This window comes from Callithrix jacchus, chromosome 2 (genome assembly GCF_049354715.1).
Source record: "Callithrix jacchus isolate 240 chromosome 2, calJac240_pri, whole genome shotgun sequence".
Taxonomy (NCBI): domain Eukaryota; kingdom Metazoa; phylum Chordata; class Mammalia; order Primates; family Cebidae; genus Callithrix; species Callithrix jacchus.
In genome coordinates, this window is record NC_133503.1 from 129,919,603 (window position 1) to 129,946,560 (window position 26,958).

Sequence of the window (26,958 nt, forward strand, 5' to 3'; positions counted from 1 at the left end):
CCCTCTCTTCATTCTCAAGGTGTATACAATCCTACTCAGGAAACAGAAATCTAACACATTAACTACATTAAAAAAGTAATGATAACCGGAATTGCAAAGTGGCCTGCGTGCAGTACACAATGCAAGTGCCACAGCCATGTGAAGAGGGTGCCAGTGAGGGCTGACTTGCAGGGAGAGGAACAGACAGAAGGAGAAGGGAAGGCTCATCAGGTGAAGAAAAAGAAAGCACACCACAGCTAGAGTGTTGCCCCAAAATACGCAGGAGATGAGCGAGATGAAAGTGCAGGGAGTTGTGGAGTGACAGCCCAGATTAGGGAGTGGACAAGCAAAAAGGAAGAGCTTGAGAGGCATGGGAAACAAAACTGAACCAGTTTTAGGGACTGAACAGGAAAATAAAAGAGAGGGCCCTGCCTTGCATCTCTCTCAGATTTCTTGTTCCCATTTAAGACCTTGCACACACCTTTCCACCCTCCTGATATTTCACAGGGGGAAGTGAAATCACACTCTTCTATTTCCCTAGATAGAGGATGTCATCACCTTCATTTGATAACCAAGATGCACAGAGCAGGGTTTACAAATGTAGGCTGGGCTAGGGCCATATCCCAGCTCTGTGGCTTACTAGCTGTGTGACCTCAGGCAAGCAAACTAACCTTCCAGGCCTCAGTTTCCTTCTCTGCAGATGGGGGCAATTATAATGCCCCTCTGCAGATGGTTGACAGGATAAGTGAATCAATACATTCCATACATTCTGTAATTGAAAATCACATATAATACATATAATAGTGCCTGGCATATAGGAAGAAATCAACAAAAAGGACTACTATTACTACATATTATTATTATTATTATATGTATTATCATTAATCTTTAGCTGGAATGTAGCCATGGAAAGCCCAAATAATTCTCTCACGCATGATTAAGGACCAGGCACCAGGAGAAAATTCATCTTAGAATTGCAAGTTATTTCACAACTACCACCAACAGTGGTAACCCCAGTGCAGGACCCAGACAATCAAGTACCACATAGGAGGACTCAGCCTATACCTGGCTTGGTGAATGGCCTCCATCCACTCTTTACCATCCTGCTCCTCCTCACAGCGCAGCTCCAGTGGTTTCTGACCTTCATGGCCGAAAAGAACAGTAAAGTAATACTGGAAAGGAAAACAAACACAAAAAGTTTAGTTCTATTTTTCAAGCACAACAGCATAATAACACAGTATTTGTCTACCAAGGGTATATATTTACAAAATGCATCAGCACTTATGCAAATTTTATTTCAAAATGCAACATATCCCTCTTGGTCCAGTTGGCAGTGACTTTGCACCTAGAAGGTACCATAGTCTGCATCTTAACACCTTTCAGTGAGGGTCAACCCTTATCACTACTGTAATGGACCTTTCTGTAAAAGGACAAAGAAGAATATTGTACAAATTGGGCTATGCAGATAAATGAAAGGTAATATGATATTTTCCAAAAGGTTTCCCTTTTTGTGGTGTGATAAAGCTGCAGGGACACATGAGTCTACATCACCGCACCAGCTGATTTTCTTATCTGTTCTATTCTATATCTATTCTCCATCCTGGGACTCAATATCCCTATAATTATGCAGTCCAATTGCTGTCATTTGCCTCTTCTGCAACCTTAGCAGATGTCACCATTTGCTTATGCCCCTGTTTTCCCAGAGGTAGTCTTGCAATTCTGTTCAACACAGTATTCTAGAATGCAGATTTGACACAGGTAAGGAAATCTAATTTCCATCCTAGGGGTCAAAACATGATCAGAATTTCTTTTTGGTAGAGGTGTAACATAAGTTATTGTTGGATGAAAGGAACTGGGCTTAAGTAGGAAAAAGACTAACATTTTTCAGGGGTAAAATAATTTATCTCATATGAACCTTATGTACTTCACTTGTTTATTCACTCACCTATTAAAGGATATTTAGGTTGTTTCCAAAAACTGGAAACAACCTAAATATCCTAATGCAGTACATCCAAACAATGGAATATTACTCAGCAATAAAGAGCAAAAAAAATTATTGATAAAAGCAACAACATGGAACAAAAGCATCATGTTGAATAGAAAAGTCAGTCTCAAATGCTTTTCAGCAATAAAAAGAAATAATCTTGATAAAAGCAACAATGTGGAGTAAAAGTATCATTTGGAATAGAAAAGTCAGTCTCAAAGGTTATATACTATGTATGATTCCTATTGTGTGATATTCTTAAAACAGGGACAGAGAACAGATTAGGAGTTTCCAGCAGTCAGGGGTGGGAGTGTGTGACTATACAGGAGCTGCATGAGGGAGCTTAGGTGGTGATAAAATGGTTCTGTATCCTGATTATGGAGGTTACACAAATCCAAGCATCTGTTTACATTCATAGAAATGTACACCAAAAAAACAATCAATTTTATACTGTTAATACAAAGATAAAAATTTGCTACTGTTTTCTCAGGATTCCAGAACAGACATAATCATACAACCAAGATTCAAAGACTCTCAAACTCATGCTGGCTTACTAAGCCACTCCATGTTCAGCAAAGACAGACATGTTTTCTAGCAACAAGCAGAGTCCTCAGATCACAGTTCTAAAACAGAAGTCTTTTACAATCAGCTTAGGATAATCTATCTTAAGATGTGGAGAATTCTAATGTAAAATACGCAGAAATACATACATATATTGGGTTTAGAGTATGCTTTGAATTAGACAAAGTGACAGACATCTTGAGTTGAAGATGCATTGGCCTTCGACAATATTCACGAATAACAATATACCCATTAGATCACAATCAGTCAGTACAAACTCAGATATCTTTAAGTCATAATTGAACACATGGGATATCTGAAGATTTGCTCTTGCTATAAAGTTTCAAAATGCTTTAAAACAAGCCACTAGATCCAGAAAAACTAATAGTCCTTCCAGAGTTAATGCTTATTCTACCCCATTTTGTTTTTCAAGCCCCTTAGGGTATGTTAGGATATGTCCTCTCCAGTTTCCTTTTTTTTCAGATGGGGTCTCACTCTATCTCCCAGGCTGGATCTTGGTTCACAGCAACCTCTGCCTCCCAGGTTCAAGCAATTCTCCAGCCTCTGCCTCCCAAGTAGCTGGGATTACAGGTGCCGACCACCACAAGGGCTAATTTTTATATTTTTAGTAGAGATGGGGTTTTGCCCTATTGGCCAGGTTGATCTCAAACTCCTGATCTCAGGTGATCTGCCTGCCTCAGCCTCCCAGTGTTGAGATAACAGGAGTGAGCCACCGCCCTCAGCCATCCTCTCCAATTTCCTGACCACTGTGAATCAAAGTACGGCAAATCAGTAAACCAAGCTGAGGGAAAATCCCAAACTGGGCAAAACATACATAGCCTAACTAAAGTAGGGGAGAAATGAAGGAATCCTCCGGTGTAGAAACAAAGGTGAAAGGCAAAGCCAAAGCAAAAAAGCACAGTAACTAAGGTTCTAACATCCAAGGGTAGGGGGAGCCTTGGATCCCATGGTCTTGGCCCTGTGTAAGCCACCAAGTTGGAGCCAAGATCCATGCATAACATCGGAATATATGAAGGGTTATCACCTCCATGCAACAGAGACTAGAAAAACTCTACCCCAAATCCATCATACACCAGGAAAATTTCCAAATGCATCAGAAATGTTAATGTTCTATTGTATTGATAATTATTACAATAATATCAAATACCCCTTATAATATTACTATCAATAGTAGTAATTATAAAGTTATAAAGTATCTTATTCCTCTTCTGCTTATTTCCCAACAATTCCATTTCCCTGATTGAAGGATAGTATCAAGTCATTTAAAAAAATAAAATAGGCCAGGCGCAGTGGCTCAAGCCTGTAATCCCAGCACTTTGGGAGGCCGAGGCGGGTGGATCACGAGGTCAAGAGATCAAGACCATCCTGGTCAACATGGTGAAACCCCGTCTCTACTAAAAATACAAAAAATTAGCTGGGCATGGTGGCGCGTGCCTGTAATCCCAGCTACCCAGGAGGCTGAGGCAGGAGAATTGCCTGAACCCAGGAGGCGGAGGTTGCGGTGAGCCGAGATCATGCCATTGCACTCCAGCCTGGGTAACAAGAGCGAAGCTCCGTCTCAAAAAAAAATAAAAATAAAAATAAAATAGACAGACCTGAGGAAGATGGCCTATCAGGAGCAGCTCAGGATTGCAGCTCCCAGCGAAAGCCTGAATGGTAAGTGGACACCGCATTTCCAGACGAATTTTTGTTGCCCACAGACCAGGAGATTTGCAGGTGGAGGAGCCCCACAGGTTGCCAGCATAGCTGTTTTGGCCAGCGAAGCTGTTTTGGCCAGCGCCCCAGCGCAGCGGTTCGCCGTACAAAATACACAGGTTTTAGCCGGTGATTGGAGCTCCTGGGATAGAGAGTCACCCATTCAACTGATTTAAAAAAAGGGGGGACTGAAACAGGGAGCCAGGCCAGGAGAATCCCAGGTAAAAAAGCACCATGAATCTCAACGCAGCTGTTTCAGCCAGTGCAGTGGGTCGCTGCATGGGAAATCACACAGATCCCGGCACCTTTTCAACAGGTGACTGGAACACCTGTGACACAGAGTCGCCCATTCAACTCAAAAAAAAGGGCTCTGAGGCAGGGAGCCAGCTGATCAGGCTCAGCTGGTCCCACCCCCACAAAAAAAACCCAGCAATCTGAAATGCTCTGGATTGAGAGTTTCACTGCAAGCACATCTGAACCCGAGATGGTCCAGCTCTATGGAGGAGGGGTGTCTGCCATTGCTGAGGCAGTCTACCACTACGGAGGTTGTCTGCCATTGCTGAGGCAGCCAGCCATTGCCAAGGCAGCCTGCCATTACAGAGAGAGTCCACCATTATAGAGGTCAGCTGCAATTGCCGAGGCAGTTCTAACTATACCCGTATAGACAGGACTGCAGGGAAGTTCACATGGCAGCTGGGTGGAGCCCACAGCTGCTCAGCAAAGCTTCTGCAGGCAGACAGTGACTAGGCTGCCCCCTCGCTGGGCAAGGCAGCCCTAAAAAAAGGCAGCAGCACAACAGAAACACATAAATAAAGTCCTAAATCCCCACAACAGAGCACCTGGGAAAAAGGGAAAAAGAAAAAAGGGGTTTATGAGTCCTGCTGCAGCAGACTTACACATACCTACCCAGCAGCTCTGAATGAACAATGGAGCTCACAGCTCAGCACGTGAGCTCCTATAAAGGACAGACTGTCTCCTCAAGCAGCTCCCTGACCCCGGTATATCCAAAGAGTCACTTCATAAAGGAGGGATTAAACTGACATCTGGTGGTTATCCTTCTGGGACAAAGATAGCAGAAGAAGAAACCGGCAGCAACCCTTACTGTTCTGCAGCAGCTGCAGGTGATCCCCAGGCAAGCAGGGCCTGGAGTGGACCTCAGCAGTCCTACAGCAGAGGGGCCTGAATAATAGAAAGAAAACTAAGAAACAGAAAAAAAATAACTTCATCATCAACAAACTGGACGTCAGAGACCTAATCTGAAAGTCAACAACTACAAAGACGACAGATGGATAAATCCACCAAGATAGGAAGAAACCAGCGCAAAAAGGATGAAAACGCCTGAAACCAGAACTCCTCTCATCCTACAAGGGATCACAACTCCTAACCAGCAAGGGAAAAGGCTGGATGGAGAATGAGTGTGATTAATTGACAGAATCAGGCATCAGAAGGTGGATAATAAGAAACTTCTCTGAGCTAAAAGAACATGTTCTAACCCAATGCAAAAAACCTTGAAAAAAGATTTGATGAAATGCTAACGAGAATAAACAACTTACAGAGGAATATAAGTGAATTGATGGAGCTGAAAAACACAACACAAGAACTTCACAAAGCCTGCACAAGTTTCAACAGCCAAATTGACCAAGCAGAAGAAAGGATATCAGAGGTCAAAGATCAACTCAATGAAATAAAACGAGAAGGCAAGATTAGAAAAAAAAGCGTAAAAAGAAATGAACAAAATCTCCAAGAAATATGGGACGATGTGAAGAGACCTAATCTACGTTTGATAGGTGTACCTGAATGTGATGAAGAGAATGAATCCAACCTTGGAAACGTTATCCAGGAAAACTTCCCCAACCTAGCAAGGCAGACCAATATTCAAGTCCAGGAAATACAGAGAACACCACAAAGATATTCCTCAAGAAGAGCAACCCCAAGGCACATAATCTTCAGATTCACCAGGGTTGAAATTAAGGAGAAAATACTAAGGGCAGCCAGAGAGAAAGGTCGGGTTACCCACAAAGGGAAGCCCATCAGACTCACAGCAGATCTCTTGGCAGAAACCCTACAAACCAGAAGAGAGTGGGGACCAATATTCAACATCCTTAAAGAAAAGAACTTTCAACCCAGAATTTTATATCCAGCCAAACTAAGCTTCATTAGTAAAGGAAAAATAAAATCCTTTACAAACAAGCATGTACTCAGAGATTTCATCACCATCAGGCCTGCTTTACAAGAGCTCCTGAAAGAGGCGCTACACATAGAAAGGAACAACCAGCACCAGCCATTCCAAAAACATACCAAATGGGAAAGAGCATCGATCAACACAATAAAGAAACTGCATCAACTAACGGGCAAAACAGCCAGCATCAAAACAGCAGTATCAAATTCACATATAACAATATTAACCCTAAATGTAAATGGGCTAAACGCCTCAATCAAAAGACACAGAACGGCAAATTGAATAAAAAGCCAAAACCCATCGGTGTGCTGTATCCAGGAAACCCATCTCACATGCAAGGATAAACAAAGGCTCAAAATAAAGAGATGGAGGAAGATTTACCTAGCAAATGCAGAGGGAAAAAAAGCAGGAGTTGCAATACTAGTCTCTGATAAAACAGACTTTAAACCAACAAAGATTAAAACAGACAAAGAAGGACATTACATAATGGTAAAAGGATCAATGCAATAAGAAGAGCTAACGATCCTAAATAAGGAGCCCCCAGGTACATAAAGCAAGTTATTAATGACTTACAAAGAGACTTAGACTCCCACACAATAATAGTGTGAGACTTTAATACCCCATTGTCAATATTAGACAGATCAACCAGACAGAAAATTAACAAGGATATCTAGAGCTTGAATTCAGACCTGGACCAAGGAAACCTAATAGACATTTACAGAACTCTCCACCCCAAATCCACAGAATATACATTCTTCTCAGCACCACATCACACCTACTCTAAAATTGACCACATAATTGGAAGTAAATCACTCCTCAGCAAATGCAAAAGAACGGAAATCATAACAAACAGTCTCTCAGACCACAGTGCAATCAAGTTAGAACTCAGAATTCAGAAACTAACTCAGAACCACACAGCTTCATGGAAGCTGAACAACTGGCTCTTGAATGTTGACTGGATAAACGATGAAATGAAGGCAGAAATAAAGATGTTCTTCGAAACCAACAAGAATGAAGACACGATGTACCAGAATCTCTGGAACGCATTTAAAGCAGTCTCTAGAGGAAAATATATAGCAATAAGTGCCCACATGAGAAGAGTGGAGAGATCTAAAATCTACACCGTATCATCAAAATTGAAAGAGCTAGAGGAGCAAGATCAAAAAAACTCAAAACCTAGCAGAAGACAAGAAATAACTAAGATCAGAGCAGAACTGAAGGAGAGAGAGACACAAAAAGAAGTTCAAAAAATCAATAAATCCTGGAGCTGGTTTTTCGAAAAGATCAACAAAATAGACAGACCACTAGCCAGATTAATTAAAAAAAGAGAGAGAGAGAATAATCAAATAGATGCAATAAAAAACAATAAAGGGGATATCACCACAGATTCCACAGAAATACAAACCATCATTAGAGATTATTATAAATAACTCTATGCATATAAACTGGTAAACCTGGAAGAAATTGATAAATTTCTGGACACTTGCATCCTCCCAAGCCTAAACCAAGAAGAAGTCAAAACCCTGAATAGACCAATAACAAGGGCTGAAGTTGAGCAGCAATTAAAAGCCTACCACCCAAAAAAGCCCAGGTCCAGATGGGTTCATAGCCGAATTCTACCAGACATACAAAGAGGAACTGGTATCATTCCTTCTGAAACTATTCCAAACAATACAAAAAGAGGGAATCCTTCACAAATCATTTTATGAGACCAACATCATCCTGATACCAAAACCTGGCAGAGACTCAGCAAGAAAAGAAAACTTCAGGCCAATATCCATGACGAACATAGATGCAAAAATCTTCAATAAAATACTGGCAAACCAATTGCAACAGCACATCAAAAATTTTATCCACCATGATCAAGTAGGCTTCATCCCAGGAATGCAAGGATGGTTCAACATACGCAAGTCTATAAATGTAATTCACCACACAAAAAGTAACGAAGACAAAAACCACATGATTATCTCAACTGATGCAGAGAAGGCCTTTAACAAAATCCAACAGCGCTTTATGCTAAAAACCCTCAATAAACTAGGTACTGATGGAATGTATCTCAAAATAATAAAAACTATGACAAACCAACAGCCAATATCATACTGAATGGGCAAAAACTGGAAGCATTCCCTTTGAAATCTGACACTAGACAAGGATGCCCTCTCTTACCACTCCTATTCAATATAGTATTGGAAGTTGTAGCCAGAGCAATCAGGCAAGAAAAAGAAATAAAGGGTATTCAAATAGAAAAGGAGGAAGTCAAATTGTCTCTAATTGCAGACAACACGATTGTATATCTAGAAGATCCCATCATCTCAGCCCAAAATCTCCTCAAACTGATAAGCAACTTCAGCATAGTCTCAGAATACAAAATCAATGTGCAAAAATCACAAACCATATGAATATATTTTTTTAAATGAGTGAATGCCACTATACCTCTGAATAGGACAAACTGTCCTAATGAGGACTCGAAATCCAGAAACATTAAGACTAGTGATCTGATTACACAAAAATGAAACACTTCTGCATAACAAAACTACTGTAAGCAATGCATAAAGATGTGACAAACCAGAAAAATATATGCAATTTGTATAAAAAGGATAATATCATTAATAAATATAATCAGCCTGGGCGTGGTGGCTCACACCTGTAATCCCAGCACTTTGGGAGGCCAAGGTGGGTGGATCACCTTGAGGTTGGGAGTTTGACACCAGCCTGACCAACATAGAGAAACCCCATCTCTACTAAAGATACAAAATTAGCCAGGCATGGTGGTGCATGGCTGTAATCCCAGCTACGTGGGAGGCTGAGGCAGAAGAATCGCTGGAAACCAGGAGGCAGAGGTTGCGGTGAGCTGAGATGGCACCATTACACTCCAGCCTCAGCAATGAGAGCAAAACTATGTCACAAAATAATAAATAAATAAAATAAAATAAAATAAATATAATCATGTGGTTTTTCTCCTTAGCCTATATATATGGTAAATTATATTAATGGATTTACTAATATTTATAACCTCTATACTTGTGTTACTGTTATGTACAAGGTTCTGTATAGTTCATAAGTTGAAATGTGCATATCCTCCATATGCATTCTGCTTTTATTGATATTTATATTAATGAGAGCCAGTTTAAAATCTAATATAAGGAGGCTGAGGCAGGAGAATTGCCTGAGCCCAGGAGGCCGAGGTTGTGGTGAGCCAAGATCGCACCATTGCACTCCAGCCTGGGTAACAAGAGCGAAACTCCGTTTCAAAAAACAAAAAAAAAAAATTCAAAAATGTAAAAATAAATAAATAAATAAAATCCAATATAATGGTGCACTTTACATTTTTTTCCATTTGTTCTGTCAGATTTTGTTGTATGTGTTTTAACACATAATATATATTATTAGGTGTGGACAAGTTTAGACCCGCTACATTTTCTAATGAATTAAATATTTTATTGATATAGTGGCCTCTTTAGCCCAAATTATACATTTGGCATCATAGTCTAATTTTGTCTTTTGGTTAGTGTTTACTTGTGATGTCTCTTCTATCACTTTGTTTTTAATGTTCTCTTTTTATATTTTAGGTATATCCCTTATAAATCACTTTTATAGTAACTCAATTTTTAAATGTATTTTTGAAATAATTTTAAGCTTTATCAGAAAGTTGGAAAAATCAAAATACAGTAAAATATTAGGACATCTGTTAATATAACTTACCATATGAATAGGCTAAGGAGAGCAATTTTATTATCTAATTCTAAGGAAGAGTCAAATCCTAGTGAAAGTAAAACTTTAAAACTGTTAGTAATATAAGAGAATATCTTTATGATCTTCTTGGGATGGAAAAGTATTTGTTAAACAAGACACAAAGCCCAAATCATAAAAAAGATTGAAAATGTTGATTGTATTACAATTTAAAACTTTTATACAGCAAATGATACCCATTAAAGTGAAAAGATAAGCCACAGATTTGAAAAGGATATTTGCAACACTTTTTCTGATACATATTAGTATCAAGAATACAGGCCGGGCACAGGGGCTCATGCTTGTAATCCCAGCAATTTGAGAAGCCAAGGCAGGAGGACTGCTTGAATCCAGGAGCTTGAGAACAGCCTGGGCAACATGGCAAGGCCCCATCACTACAGAAAATTTAAAAATTGGCCAGAGTTGGTGGCATGCACCTGGGATGTGGTCTCAGCTGCTTGGGAGGCTGTGGCAGGGGGACGGTCTGAGGCCAAGAGTTTGAGACTGCAGTTTGCCATGATTCCACCACTGCACTTCAGCCTAGGCAACATAGTGAGACCCTGCCTCTCCAAAAAATAAAATAAAATAATACACACACACACACACAAGATTTACAAATCAATATATTTTTAAAACTCAATATAAATACATGCAAAAGATATAAACAACCATACCCAGAAGAAGAGATAGAATTTATTAATAAACGGGCCAGGCACAGTGGCTCACGCCTATAATCCCAGCACTTTGGGAGGCCAAGGTGGGTGGATCACAAGGTCAAGAGATTGAGACCATCCTGGTTAACATGGTGAAACCCCATCTCTACTAAAAATACAAAAAAAAAAAAAAAAATTAGCTGGGCATGGTGACACATGCCTGTAATCCCAGCTACTCAGGAGGCTGAGGCAGGAGAATTGCCTGAACCCAGGAGGCGGAGGTTGTGGTGAGCCAAGATCCTGCCATTGCACTCCAGCCTGGTTAACAAGAGCAAAACTCTGTCTCGGGGAAAAAAAAAAAAAAAGAATTTATTAATAAACTTTAAAAGACATTTAATTGCACTCATAATCAGGGAAAAGAAAATTAAAAAAAAAAATACAACAGTTCCTTCCCATTAGATGGACAGAAATTAAAATGCCTATTAATACTAACTGTTGACAAGGAGACAGCACTGGAAATAATCATATACTATCACTGCACAAATTGGCACAAGCTCTTTGGAAAGCAATTTGACAAAACCTGGTAAAGCTGAAGATGCACATATCCTCTTACCTTAGCAATTTCACTCCTTCACATATACCATAAAGAAACAATCACATATTGGTACAAGAAAACATATTCAAAAATTGTCCTAACATATTTTATAATTACAAAGAAAAAACTGGAATCAATCTAAATGTTTACCAACAGGAGAAAGGATAAATACTACAAGGCATATCTATACAATGATATACTATAAAGCAATTAAAATGAATAAATTAGAGCTACAAGGAACAGCACGGATGAACCAATTCAATGTTGAGCAAAAAATGTTTCTGACTATATACAGCATAATATCATTTCCATAAGGCTTAAAACTATGCATATCAAGCTTTCCATTTTTAGATATGTATATAGTTAGAAAGGTATAAAGTAGTACAATGTTTATGTTTATAAACATTAAACTGAAGATAATAGATTTCTCTAGGAGGAAAAGGATAGCAAGAAGTTTCAAGGGGGGTACATGGAATTTCAACTGAATATTTTTTTCTCAAAACCTTTTATTTCAGAAGATTCTTTTTAATCTTCTGAAATGTTCCAAGGAGAGCACAATAAAGACTTCATCTAGGTGTCCCTTTCAACGTTTTTTTTACCTCATTTATATTCTCTTTCTCTCAACCATTTCACATAAATCATTTTGTGTTGATCTTTTTATATCCCAGGTTGAGTGAAAGTACACAAATATTGAACATTTTTAATATTTGTGTCTTAACATTGTATAATAAATTTAAAACAAATAACTAAAGATCCACACAAAGGGATGTCATCATGAAATTTCAGAAGAGGAATGACACAAAGAGGATCCTACAAGTTTCCAGAGAGAAGAGACAGAAAATAAAGAAGCCGCATAAAAAGAATGTGAAATTAGGATAGCATTGAGAGTTGCTGGAAGAAAGTTGAGCAATGCCTTTAATATCCCAAAGAAAAAATATATTCAACATGGAATCCTATATTCAACTAAACTATCAATTAAGTATTAGGGCAGAATACATATTTTTTAACCGTTTGAAAAATATACCTTGTAGAATCCTGATATGGTTTGGCTGTGTCCCCACCCAAATCTCATCTTGAACTGTAGCTCTGACAATTCTCATGTGCTGTGGGAGGGACCTGGTGAGAAACAATTGAATCATGGGGGCAGTTTCCCCCACATTGTTCTCGTGATAGTGAGTAAATCTCATGAGATCTGATGGTTTTATAAATAAGAGTTCCCCTGCACAAGCTCTCTCTTTTGTTGCTGCTATGTAAGACATCCCTTTGCTCTTCCTTTGTCTTCTGCCATGATTGTGAGGCCTCCCCAGCCACATGGAACTGTGAGTCCATTAAACCTCATTTCTTTGTAAATTACCCAGTCTCAGGTATGTCTTTATTAGCAGCATGAGAATGAACTAATGCAAATCCCTTCCTAAGGAATTTATTGTATATATTATTTTGCAAATAAAGGGATTAACTAAGAAATAGGAATACATAGGGCTCAAAAACACCATGGTTCCAACACAGGAATGTAAGTAACATGGGAAGATCTCTGAATGACAGCTGTACAGAAGATCTAGAGAGCAATTAGCCCAATTTGGACAAGATGGGAGTATCTGGAAGGGAAGGCTCTAGGGATTAAAAAAATTCATAAGATATCTGGAATAGGTATATAACATCCTTAAATAAAAATTGTAGTTAAGAATGGCATAAGACCGGGTAGGGTGGCTCACGCCTGTAATCCCAGCACTTTGGGAGGCCGAGGTGGGTGGATCACCTGAGATCAGGAGTTTGAGACCAGCCTGACCAACATGGAGAAACCTGGTCTCTGCTAAAAACACACACAAAAAAATTAGCTGGGCGTGATACCTTGTGCCCATAATCCCAGCTACTCAGGAGGCTGAGGCAGGAGAATCGCTTGGACCCAGGAGACAGAGGTTGCAGTGAGCTGAGAGCCATGGCACTCCAGTCTGGGCAACAAGAGCAAAACTCCATCTCAAAACAAAACAAAACAAAAAAAAGAATGTGGCACAGATATATTAAAATATTCATCAAAAAATAAGGACATGCAGATAGAAAACTAAGCAAATTGGGTATGGGAGGGGTGGTTAATTATTAATAACAGGAAAAAAACAAACTTATCGGGAAAAGCAAAAATTGTATACTATTTGGTTCTGCAGTGAACAAGATTTCCAATGATAGTGTTAATAACAATTAATTATTAGTTAATAACAATATTCCATGGTAGTGTTAATAAAAAGTACTGATTTTACCAAAATTAGTGATATAATTATATATACAGAACATGAGAGTGAGAAACAGAAGGTAAGAAGATGGCAGGAGGAAAACAGAGCTAAATTTGCAACAACCATAATAGTTCAACAGGAAATACTTAAAATTCATAACCCAAGAAATACCTCTATAAGCATATCATTTTAAAATATGAAGGTAAGTACCAGGAAAAGAAAAAAGGACAAAATGAAAAACATTTGCCTCTAAATCCTTTTCCTCTAAGTTTTCAAATTATTTTCTTTATAATATTTGTTGGTACATTTTCTCTATGTCTAATATTATTTGTGCTTTTAAAAAAATGGTATTACTAAAAATGTCTTCTCAAATAAGTAGGCCTTCTTGATTATTGCTGTTGTTTTTCTATTTTATTAATTTATTCTCCATATTCCTTTTTTCATCTGTACTTTGGATATTTGTTCTGTAGTTCTTCTAGCTTCTTGAATGCAGTGTTTGAGTTCTCAGCCACAAACTCTTTAAATATTGCTAATTTGCTATGCCTCGTATTCTCTCTTTCTGTAACTCCCATAGGATGTGTTTGTCTCTTACAACCCCCTGTCTATATGATTTTTAGTAGAATCATTTTCATATCCACCTGTCCTTGATTCATAGCTACCTGCTTTTGTTTTATAATTTCTTGTCCTTTTCATGGTTGTTATATTCATATTTTAATGAGTGCCAAATGTACTTTTTTTGGAGACAGTCTTATTCTGTCTTCCAGGTTAGAATGTAGTGGCATGATCTTGGCTCACTGCAACCTTTACCTCGCAGGGTTCAAGTAATTCTCTTGCCTCAGCCTCCTGAGTAGTGGGACTACAGGTGCACACTGTCACACACAGCTAATTTTTTGTATTATTTTAGAAGAGACAGGGTTTCACTGTGTTGCCCAGGCTAGTAGTGAACTCCAGAGCTCAAGCAATCTGCCCGCCTCAGCCTCCCAAAGTGCTGGGATTACAGGCGTGAGCCACCGTGCCCGGCCCCAAACATACTTTTTAAATTATACCTAATCTTGAGGGACCAGAAAGATATACAGAATTGGAGGGAAATCTTCTCACTCTAGATGAGCCTGAAAACAGAGATTCTAAAACACCAGATTACCAGAAAGACATCAGAAATGCAAACAATTAGGAAATAAATTTTTCTCAATGAAATTCAAATCATGAATTTTAATATTTCATCAAATTCCACCCCTACTCACACTCCATGGTGATGTTGCAGATATTGCTTATATAGGCATTGAGCCTCTCCACACAGATATATCTCCTTTTTTTTTTCCTCTGAGTCTCTCTGTTGCCGAGGCTGGAGTACAGTGCTCAATCTCGGCTCACTGCAACCTCCACCTCCTGGGTTCAAGCGATTCTCCTGCCTCAGCCTCCCAAGTAGCTGGGACTACAGGGGCATGCCATCACGCCCGGCTAATTTTTTGTATTTTTAATAGAGACGGGGTTTCACCATGTTAGCCAGGATGGTCTCAACTCCTGACCTCATGATCTGTCCGCCTTCACCTTCCAAAGTGATAGGATTACAGGCATAAGCCACCGCACCAGCCCACAGATATATCTTTATAATTTTCTCTGATTTCTCAGCCACTACAGATAAGCTGCCATATGCATGTTGCTCCAGGAGGACCCCAACATAGTTCCCAGTTCAAGTTCTCCGAGCATGACTCTGATCCCAAGCTATTGCAATGCTTTTCAATGATTCTGTCCCACAGTTGTCAAACTCACAACCGCCTCTGCCTGCTGCAGAGTTCACAGACCTGGAGCTTCAGGTTTCACATGGCAGAAATATTTTTATTACACTTTAAGACCAACAAGCTTATTTTTCTCCAATTTTTATGAATAGCTATGCCATTTTAATTTTTCAAAGCATATTTTATCCTTCACTAATGTTTTGAGCAAGGGCAGATGGGAGTTATAAGGATGTGATATTTTAATGTAGAAACACTCGGCACCATCCTAACTGTAACTACCAAAATAAATGGCTTAAATGCTATTTCAAATAACTTGTACAAGAGACAAGATACAGGTAAGTGGTTGCCAGGAGCAGGGGGAATTGACGGTAGGGAGCGACTGCTAATGGGTGAGGAGTTTATTACTATTTTTTAATTAATAGACATTCTAGAACACTATTTGGTTTACAGAAAAACTGAACAGAAAGTGTAGGAAACTCCCATATGCTCTCTCCCACATACATAATTTTCCCTGTTATTAACATTTTGCATATATGTGACACATTTTTTAGAGTTGATAAAAAAATATTGATACATGATTATTAACTAAAGCCCATAGTTTACATTAGGGTTATATGGGTTTTGACAAATGTACCAAGTCATGCAGCCAACATTCCTGGGCTTGCCTTTTCGAGTGATAAAAGTGTTCTGGAAATAGACAGCGTGATGGTTTCACAAGCTGGTGAACCTAATAAAAACCACTGGATTGTACACTTGAAAATGGTGAATTTTATGAGATGTGATTTATATCTCAACTTTTAAAAGTGAGGGGAAAAAAAGCAACAGGAAACTGAGGGAAAAACACGTGTAAATTCTTGGATTTACTAAATTCCACTCATTCTTAACCATTCATGAAATCTTTTCCCAAAAATGTTTCAGCTTTAACATGCTGGTTTACTTTGACCTGTTCTTTATTAAACAATTATTTATTGAGCTGCTGCAACTACTGATAAAACACTCTATTAGGACTTTGACATATAAAAAAGTTAATTCAACCTGCCCTCTGCTTCCAGAAAGTTGCTTGCTTTTTTTCCAGCCCTAAAAATACACGGCTTTTTAAAACAATTTCATTAGTCATCCTTTTTTGAATTTACCTGGATTTCCTGCTTAGATTTGCTACATTAACAAAGTTGACTGGAATTGCAGCAGCATCCAACAGTTACTTTACCTCTCATTTGCCAAGCATTCTCTCTCCCATTCACTATTCTGCCTTCTATCTACTGATTTCTTTTATGTTTGTGTGTGCGTTGTGAGTGTTGAGAGTGGAGTGAATGCATTGGTGTCATGAGTTCCAGGATGTGTGGGTACATATATAAATCCCAGCCGGGATTGAAGGGAGCATCTCCTATGCAAATGTTTGGATGAAGAGGCAAAAAGCCTCCTTGGAGGACACATTACAGAGTCTTGGCCCTAGGGAGACCATCAGAGGAGCTTAAGTAGAGAAGACAGAAAGAAAGTCTCTTTCATTGGCCAGGAGAAAGAACAGAGGCCTGAGAGAAAGAAAAAAAAAGAGAGGGGAGACAGAAAGGAAGAACAGAGAAAAAGGAAGATGGGAGGAAGAATGGAAGGAAAAAGGAAGGAAAGGAGGTAGAGAGGAAGAGAGGGAGGGAGGAAGGAAGAGAAAGAGAGAGGGAAGGAGAGGAAGGAAGAAAAAAGAAAGGAAAGGAGAGAAGGAGGGAGGGAGGAAAGAAGGGAGGGAGAGGAAGGAGAAAAAGGAAGGAAGGATAGAAGAGAGGGAGGGAGGAAGGGGGAGGGAAGAGGGAAAGAAGGAGAGAGGGAGGGAGGGAAGGAGAGGGAGGAAGGGCAGTGCAGGGAGGAAGGGAGTTTGTTTAATCCCACAAAAAAAATAATAAAAAATACAAACAGATTACCAAATAGGTAAAGTAGCTTGGTGGGGGGGAAATGTCACCATGTCTTACTAATCTGAGGTAGCAAAAGACTCTGGAGACCCTTTCACTCCACTGGCCCCCAACTACAGTGACAGTAGCAGTCCATATGGGCAATGTAGCCAAATGTAACCAAATGTTAAAGTGGGTCTTTGTGTTGCAGTTTCATCTGCTGCCTCCAGACAACAAACAGAAACCAACGCCCGTGTGTCAAGGTGAGATATTGAACCACCATTTTGGACTTAGAAAGAAGTTGGTTAAAATGGTTTTGACTTTCACTCAGGCTATAAAAGGGTTAAATTTGAAATGGCCAAAGTCTTGGAGATTATAGATTTCTTTATGGAGAACGATGTGTGTTAGGCCCCCCACAACTTCTACCACCTGTGCCCTAACACACACACCACACACCCTAGGGAAGGGGGAAGGGTGTTCTCTTGGCCTCAAGCTAGTGAGAGGGGCTCCAAGGAGCTCGCTAAGTGTTGTTCCTGTCTTCCAAAGTGGGTGCCTGGCCTGTGGAAGAATCTGAAAGGCTCATGTCTGGGAGCCGCCCGCCAGACAGCTCAAAGCAGAAGGTGCTGCATGTGGGAAATAATACTCCCACCAACGGCAAGTAGGAAGGGAGTATTTCCTTTGGCCCAGAAGTTAGCCACATCTGAGAAAGCCAGGCTGGGCTTGTCTTAGAGCCGGCTGCAAGGACAGCGAAGAGGGCAACTTGCAGGGCAAGAAACCACAGCACAGAGAGGCTGCGGGAATTGCACCCAGTGCCAAGGAGGTGGGGTGGCAGATCATAGGAGACTGGGAAGAGGAGATGCACTCCCTGCTTCTCAAAAGAGAAGAATCCCCAAAGACCAAGTTTTAAACTCAGACCACACACAGAGGAAACCCATGCCGGATGCGTCCCAACTTTGAAAAGTCAGAGCAGCTCAGGAAGCTGGTGAGAAGACCCAGGGATGGAGGAGCAGCCAACACTGACCTTCCCTGCAGCAAGTTCCAGCTAGAAATGGGATGGGAGAAGCTTTCACTTTAAATTCGCCTGCCTGAGGCTGGACATATTAATCACCAAACTGAGACTGTCTGGGAGGAAAATGTGAGCGGAGAACTTTTTATTGTATTAGAGTGAACAGAAAATACACTGGGCCTGTCCAAGACTTCATCCTGGAGCATGAAAAGAACCAGCCCCACAGAGCTGCTCTGAAAAGAGAGGACCAAAGATCAAAACAGAATTCCCATTATCCCACCACCCCCTACCCCAGTCCTGCTTATTCTGTATGACAGTTACATAGTCATTTTCTTCAAAGTAAGTAAAAACCCTCAGGTCAATAATCATATGAGGCCAGGCATGGTGGCTCATGCCTGTAATCCCAGCACTTTGAGAGGCCGAGGCGGGTGGATCACCTGAGGTCAGAAGTTCAAAACCATCCTAGCCAACATGGTGAAAGCTCGTTGCTACTAAAAATACAAAAATTAGCCAGGCATGGGGGCTGGCACCTGTAATCCCAGCTACTCAGGAGGCTGAGGCAGGAGAATCGCTTGAACCTGGGGGGTGAAGGTTGCAGTGAGCCAAGATCGTGCCACTGTACTCCAGCATGGGCAACAAGTGGGAAACTCCCATCTCAAAGCAAAAAAAAAAAAAGAAAGAGAAAAAGTTGTATGAATACCTCTAGTCCTGGAGAGGGAAATTTTCAGCACAATTTTACCAAAATGGAAAAATTAGCTAAGAGACCTCTCAGGCCACCTGTGCATGTCATCAGTGATTGAGGACATGCTGATGAGATAATCCACCATGCTTCCCAGACAGTCATGAGCCCCATAAATGACAGCTGTCTTTAGTTCTTAAATCTCAAGTTCAGGCAGAGGACTAAATGCTATAAACTAGAGAAAATAACCCTTATGAAAGGACAACTGGGAATGGGAAGTATTGAGGTTAGTATTGTATTCAATAAAGCGTCATTTAAATTTGAGAGGAAGAGTCAAAACTCAATAAAATAACAGATCAGTGGCTTAAAGGGCAATCTTATAACTGATGGCATTTCAGTAACTGCTGGCTACCATCCAAACCCAAATGCCCAGTCTGGGGAGAGGAAACACTTAATGAACCAACCCAATATGTCCAAAGGCTAGAGCCTGCACCTTCACAGCAGCTGCTGCTTGGGAACCCAATTAAAAGCCGCCTTTAAAAGACAGCAAGGCAATTACATTAGCAGAGTACATCCAAAGGTTAAAGCATGTCTCAGGCATAACAATAATGGAAAGGGTTAGGAGAAGTACATGTCACACTTTTAGGAGTTAAATTCAGTTAAATCACAAAAAATCAAACACTGCCTCTGCATGTGCCTGCAAATCATTATTTGTAGCCACTCATCAAAAAGTCTTGTATGCCTAGTCTCGCTGATATGAACTCCGTGTGCACCACAGATCTGTCTCAGACCTGGGGCTTCACAGGTCCCGCAGAGGATGGAAAATAGCAGCAGACACCCTGGATGGTATTCTGTGACCTTTTACCTGTCCTGCTGTAGGAATTGGAGCAGATGTAACCAAGTACAAGGTCATCACAAAGTGAAAGGAATAATAAAACAGAGTGATGACCTTGTTTATGTCTTTAAATTCAGTATCTACTATGACAATGAGCTCCTCTTCTTTTTTCCTCCTTGGATATTCTCATCAGTTTTCAAAACGATTTCTCCAGGCGGATTCTCTCCCAGGCACCAGCGATATATTTCTACACTAGACAGCATTCCTATTACATCCAAAATGGAATGTGCTTGTTACCTTCTTTCCCTCCCTCCAGTCCTCTACCCTCCACACAATTATTCCTTCTTTTGTCTTTTCTCTCAAGAAAAGTGCATCTGGACTCAACCGCTGCTCCACCTAGGAAACTCAAAGTTCTCCCCAAATTCTACCCCCTTACTAGCCCCCGCCCATTTGGTTTCACCAGTGCCCCCTCCTAGGACTCTCTTTGGAATTTATTAGCTCTCACCAAGAACTAGACCCACTGATGCACCCCTTTATCACTGGTGTAGCAGAGGTGACAGCTGAAACACTTTCCAATCTATGCTGCTTTATCTGACAGCGGGTCAGTTTCTCTCCCTGTGTCCCAGCTGCCATTATGGGAGGCTAATTTCCCCACCCCCCAGGGAGGAGGACGGTAGATCTGGGGGAAGTCGCAGTGAGTTGAGAGCACAAGGAGGAGGGTGGTAAGAAGAAGAAGTCTGAGGTAGGTAGAGAAAACAGAGGTAGGGAGGGACAAATGTGGTACAGCTTCTCCCCACTTGGATAAATTTCCAAGGAAGGGTGAAGAGTTTAAAGCATTGAAGACAAAGCTGATGCCAAGGAGCCTCGGGGCACTTCACTTCCCTCCCGGGCTCTGAAGGACCTCCTTTCACACAATGTCCTCTTGCCCCACCCCAAGCCTCATGACAATGCTGGTAGTGACCCTAGAGGTGGGGACCGCATCATGTAAATCAGTAAGACTGGTGTCCCAGCAGTTAGGTCAAGAATGGGCCTGTCCAGAGCTTCCTGAGCATCTCTGTGAGATGGATGTTCCCAACTACACTGTGGAGGAATGTGGAGGGAAGGGCACTATTGGAACTCATGGCCTGGAGCCATGAAGCCCCAGCAAGAGAGAGCTGGGAGAGAATTCACTGCCTGGGGCAGAATCATAGTTAGGCACTCACTGATGGGCTTGTGCACTTCAGCCTACTCTCCTGTAGCTGCTAAGTAAGAGTCACGTAGCATGCAGACCACCTGCTACTACTCCCCCATCGTTCCTACAGATAGAATCTCCGATGCTATAATCATAAGATCTTTTTGCTTAAGAATTGCTTAAGTTGTTTTTCAGATTCTGAATTCCAGTGGAATGGCTGACGCTAACCGGTCTGAAGAGACCCTCACCAAGGAACCCACTCAGCACAAGAATGCAGTTTCTTCACCTCTCTGTCCCATGACTTCACCCTCACTTCCTGACCAGTCAGTGATCCCCACTCTTCTGCCCTGTCCAGACCCTTTACAAACCCTATCCCAAAGCCTTTTAGGAAGGTGAATTTGGCATTTCCTTCCATCTCCTCACTGGCTGCCCTATGATTATTAAACTCCTTCTCTTCTACATCCCAGTTCCCTGGTACACTGACTCACTGTGCACTGGACAAATGAACTGACTGTGGCTATAGAACCACATGTTACAGCAGCCACTTCAGCCACAGATATCAACAAAATGCCCAAGGCTGAACAGAGCAATGCCAGCTCCCAAGCAGCACCAGCAAGATCCCCGCCTCACCCTCTGATACAAACACACACACACAAATGCTCACACACACACACACATGCTCGCACAACCTCAAGGACGTGTGAGCCCTCTTTTACCATGACACCATTTTAATGAGGCATAGAAGGACGAGGCATAGAAGGATTACTAAGAGGGGCCTTTTCTTTTTTGGAGTTTACTATTTCAGTATCGAGCTGAGTTTATTACTCTCCACCAAATGCAGGTTCATTTTTCTCCACTCATTCAGTGGGGAGGGGGTTTTAAGGAGAAAGACCAAATTTAGAAAAATATTTTATTTGCATATCTAAGTGTAGTGAGAATAAATATGTGAGTTTCCTCCAATTTTCTCAAAATCTCCCATCCCAAATAAGGCAAGCCAGGGTTTTCTTTTAAAAGATAAATCTGAGCTGTCAGATCTGCTTACAAATCTTTGCTGGTTTTCTCAAACTCTAATAGCAAATCTTATATAGGCTTCAAGCACCCTTCACACACTGGCCCCATTCTCTATGTTTTCATTTCTGCCAGTTTCTTCCAATGCACACCATACTCCAGCCCCATCAACATATCACTCCCCCAAGAAGCCAAGCTCTCTCCTCCCCTGTGCTGTGACAGTGTAATCTGTGGCACGTTCACACCTGTATGTGAATCCTGATGCCTCCGGGTGGTAACTCAAGTTAGGAGACCTGGAGCAAGCTCCAAAAGCTTCACCTTATGGAGCCTGGGTTTCCTCATAGGAAAAATGAGGACAATGATACGTACCTGGTAGGATTGAGTGCAGCTGACATCCAGTGTCTGGCATCCAGCAGGCACTTAACAAATGCCAATTCCCTTCTATATTAGTGTATCTCTTTGTCTTGACATCTTTTTTCCTTCATCCCTGGGCCATTCCACACTTACAGTTTCTTGCTGGACTTTCTGACTCATGTCACTGAAATGTGACATGAGGACTCCAAGAGAATCCTCCCCTGGAGCCTTCTGGCAGAAGGGAGTTCCTCCCTCCTCTGCACCTTCTTTACTCACACCAGCTGAGAGCTGTCCACTAACGTGTCTCTCTTCCTGGCCAGCCTTATGCTGTGATCCCCTCAATCCTAGCACCATGCCAGGCACACAGAAAGCCATTAATATTTGAGTGAATACATGATTATCAATAAAGAAACATAAGATGTAATGAACCTAACAGTCATACACGATGACTACACAGTCACCTCCAGGTACTCAACCAGGGAAGGGATTTATACACAGATTTCTCAAAGATAATAGGTAAATTGCTTTAAGAAAAAAAAAGACCCCTTAAGCCTCCCAATACATCTTTTTATCATAAGCCATGGAAAACTAGAAGATTACAATGATCTCACAAATCCCTAGTAGAACAGTGATAACAAAGACTGTAGGTTGGCAGGTTCACCAAAGACTCTTCCTCTTATCTACAAAGACCATAACAAGCCAGAAAGACAACAAAATGAATACATTTAGGGAATGTAAAGGTTCTGGGTCTTATTGGTATCAATTGTAGCTTTGTGTGAATTTTTATTTTTAGTCTTCTGGTTTTTATTATAAACATGTTTGCTGCTGTTTATGCTATGCGTTTTTGCAGAGAGCAAATGTAACTCAATATGAGAACACAAGCTCACTTAAAACTCTGGACCTTAAGCTTCTGCAGCTTCGCAACAAACTTATAGCTAACCGTGGCAATTTCCAGGGAATGGTATCACCACGCCACTTTTCCCCTTTCTACATTTCTATAGCATTTGAATCATTTATAATAAACATGTATCACTTTATAATCAGCAATCAAGATACTTATTCAATTTTCAAAACTGTGTGCAGGTTCTTCTAATATTGCCTATATATCCATAAATGATGCTGGTTAAATCAGTGATGTTCAAATTAAGATTAAAAATATTTTTTGGTTTTCTTTAAAAGCATATGGCAGAAAAATAATTTCTAAAAAAAAAATAAGCTGCTCCACACATATTACTATTTGGATACTAATGCAGGGTTTAAAATTATTACATACATGCTTTACAGTTTTCAGTTTCAGATAAAGAGAATGAAAGCCTCACCTCTCACAGATACTCCAGCCCTCTCTGTGCAGCCATGGAGGCTCCTGCTGGGAGGGATGGGAGGTTCCCATCTCCTCTCAGGCTGCAGGACCCCTGACCTCACAAGTCAGATGCTAGATGGATAAAGAAGTGGCTGCCTTTCAAAGGACACATCCCTGGCTCCGTGACTTAGCTCAGCACACAGGGACTACTGTTCTGTCACAGTAATACAGCAGCCTGCAGGGCAGTGCCCCTGAGACTCCATCTGGGCCCTAAAGTGAGGTGAAGCTCTCCCTCTTACCCGCCTTGCACTCCAGCCTTCCTACTCCCCAGAAATTTGAATAATGCTATTGAGCGGCCCTCTGAAGTCCAGGGCATTCTTCTCCCTGACATCCAATGGGTGGCCATTACCATCCATCCCAAGAGATTCCAAGTGTTTCGAGATGTGCAGATGGGCCAGGTGCAGTGGCTCACACCTGTAATCCCAGCATTTTGGGAGGCTGAGGTTGGGGGCATCACTTGAGGTGAGGAGTTTGAGACCAGCCTGGCCAACATGGTGAAACCCTATGTCTACCAAAAATACAAAAATTAGCTGGGTGTGGTGGCAGGCACCTGCAGTCCCAGCTCCTCAAGAGGCTGAGGCACAAGAATCACTTTAACCTGGGAGCCAGAGGTTGCAGTGAGCCAAGATTACACCACTGTACTCTAGCCTGGGTGACACAATGAGACTCTGTCTCAAAAAAAAAAAAAAAACAAAAGTACAGATGGACAAAATCACAGGCAGCAATGTTCCTGTCTAGGTGCATTTCAAAAGCAGTAAAAAAGTAATGTGGTCACGTCATTCACCCTGTGATTCATTACCGTCTCCTCTTTCTTGTTTTTCCCTTTTTCTTTCTGTAGCTGCTTGTGAGGTGGAAACAAAATGCATTTTAAACACTGGATATATTGATGAAATTGAGTTTTCTGTTCCTTTATACTAATGTTGACTCTGAACTTAATCTTCGCATATCTCAAAACATAACCTAAACTGACAACTGAGCTGTCTTTAACACTCCTAGGAGCTTCAATTAATGTTGGCCCTTCAGAAGGGTAAAGTATCCCATCCCTAAGCCCCAGAGGCATAGACAGCTCACTCTAAATCTGATTTGCTGCCACTGGAAGACAGAAAATGGGAGAGAGAGAATTAAGACGAGACAGAACAAAAATAACAGTAAGGTTGGCATAAAATGGGGAAATACTTTGTTTCTTGAGAGTATTCCTCCCCTTCTCCTCACACTCCTACTCTTTCACGCTTCTTACCACTAAAATGTTACTTGCAAGGGGTTTCTCTACCTATCCCAGTTGATCATTGTGCCTTGAAAAGCATGAAGTGGATCTTGTCATTGCTGTTATAGTGAAACTTCCAGAGTACAACAGGGAACCAGTCACCTCCAGGCTGCCTAAGACACTGGACTTCTAGGTGGGGTACCAACTGAAGAAAAAAAGTCTAGAGTCTTTTTTTTCTTTTTGTTTTTTGAGACAGAGTCTCATTCTGTCACCCAGGCTGGAGTGTAGTGGCACGATCTTGGCTCACTGCAACCTGCACCTCCCAGGTTCAAGCGATTCTCCTGCCTCAGCCTCCCAAGTAGATGGAATTACAGGCGCCCATCACCATGCCTAGCTAGTTTTTCTTTCTTTTTTTTTTTTTTTTTTTTTTGTACTTTGAGTAGAGACAAGTTTTCGCCATGTTGGCCAGGCTGGTCTCAAACTCCTGACCTCAAGTGATCTGCCTGCCTTGGCCTCCCAAAGAGTTAGGATTACAGGTGTGAGCCACCATACTTGGCCCAGAAAAGTCTAGAGTCTTATCTTTGCCCCAGCTGGTCTCTCAGGGCAGAAATATTTTATTCTTGTGCCTCAGTGACTGGTGTTTACCATAACTATGCCATGGGCAGGTTTAGCCCCAAGAATATTCTGTGTGAATTAAGGAAGGCTGACTTTTCAACTCATTTATACAGTCCATCTTTTCATATCATGGTTACACAGTATGTTAACATTCATTCTTTGTTGTCAAATCATCCAGCTGCCACCTCTGGGTCTTCTGAGGAGAAAAGATCTAAGAGGCTGAATTCTTAGATCTTGAATACAACTGCCCTATTGGTTCAATTCCCTTTAAACCCCTCAATTCAGAGGCCTTGCCATGGGCACATTTGCTTCAGTAGAAGCCAACTTCTCAGATTTGCACCAGCAATGAGCAGGCCCCGTGGTTCCACAGGAGCCAGGGGCTAGAAAGCAGACATCAGGACTCTCTCAGGGAAATGGTGTGAACTCTGGCAAGTCCCACTTTGCACTCAGTTTGTTCTTGGGTCAAGTGGAGACAATCCCCCCTTTCTTACTAACTCCTAGGTGAGGATCAAATGCAGTAAAACATGTCAACATGCCTTGAATAGCATAAAGTGCATCTTGTCATTGCTGTAATAGTGAAACTGCCAGAGTGCATCCGGGAGTCAGTCACCTCCAGGCTGCCTAAGACCCTAGCCCTGTGAAACAGGGTAGTAATTTCAGTGTTCTCTCCCTTTTTTGCCCTTCTTGCCTTAGATAAATGTGCTCATGCCTGGGGAAAAGAGGAACAGGATGTGTGACAATTACAAACCAGCACATACTAACACAGCGTAACCCAGTGCGGTTATACTGTTTTTGTTGTGATGGTTGTTTGTTGTTTTGTTTTTGTGGACATTTGGGTGGATGGTTGATAGCCATAATGAAAACAGTTCCAATTATCTCAAAGGCATAGAGAGGAGTTTACATTTTTGTGCTTGAATGACATGCAAGAGTTTTCTAAATCATTTGTCCCAACAGAAGACAGCATATAGAGTAGAAATTTGAAACTATGAATAAAGCAAAATATTAGCCTTCATAAAATCCACACTATGCTGCTAGATCAGCTTTTATAAACTGCCTTAAAATATATTCTTCCTTTTTTATTTATATTTTTTACATTCTCAAAGGAGGTAATGAATATATTCTTCTATTAAACACCTTTAGAGAGACAAGAATTCTACTTGGAATCCAGCTCATGGAGTAAGAGTTGAGCTGCATCCTATTGTGGTTTTCTCCCACAACAGGAAAAATACATTCAGTCTGGCTTCCAAATGTTATAAATAACTGAAGCAAATTAAACTGTGCTCCCTGGAGAGTGGCAAGGACAATAAGGAGTTACAAAGCCTGTCATTTTAAGAATGGCTAAGAGAACTTAATATATTAGGTTGCTCTTCAAATCTCTGAAATGCTATCTTAAAAAATTCTAACAGAGAGACTTTCATCAACCAAGGAATCTGAGAATCTGAGCTCCCATCAATCACCAGGCCTATGGAGATTTATGCAAAGGGAAGCTTGC

At 41.1% G+C, this 26,958-nt stretch overlaps 1 protein-coding gene across 3 annotated transcripts in view; it reads right to left on the bottom strand.

Annotated features, from left to right (window-relative positions):
• The window catches only part of RASGRF2 (Ras protein specific guanine nucleotide releasing factor 2), a 279,197-nt gene that overhangs the window by 192,082 nt on the left and 60,157 nt on the right, over positions 1-26,958 (bottom strand). For all 3 annotated transcript variants that reach the window (XM_078365267.1, XM_035291267.3, XM_008991883.5), the window contains exon 2: positions 1,045-1,151. In XM_078365267.1, the coding sequence (XP_078221393.1) occupies positions 1,045-1,151 (107 nt within the window). The remainder of the gene's footprint in view (positions 1-1,044; positions 1,152-26,958) is intronic.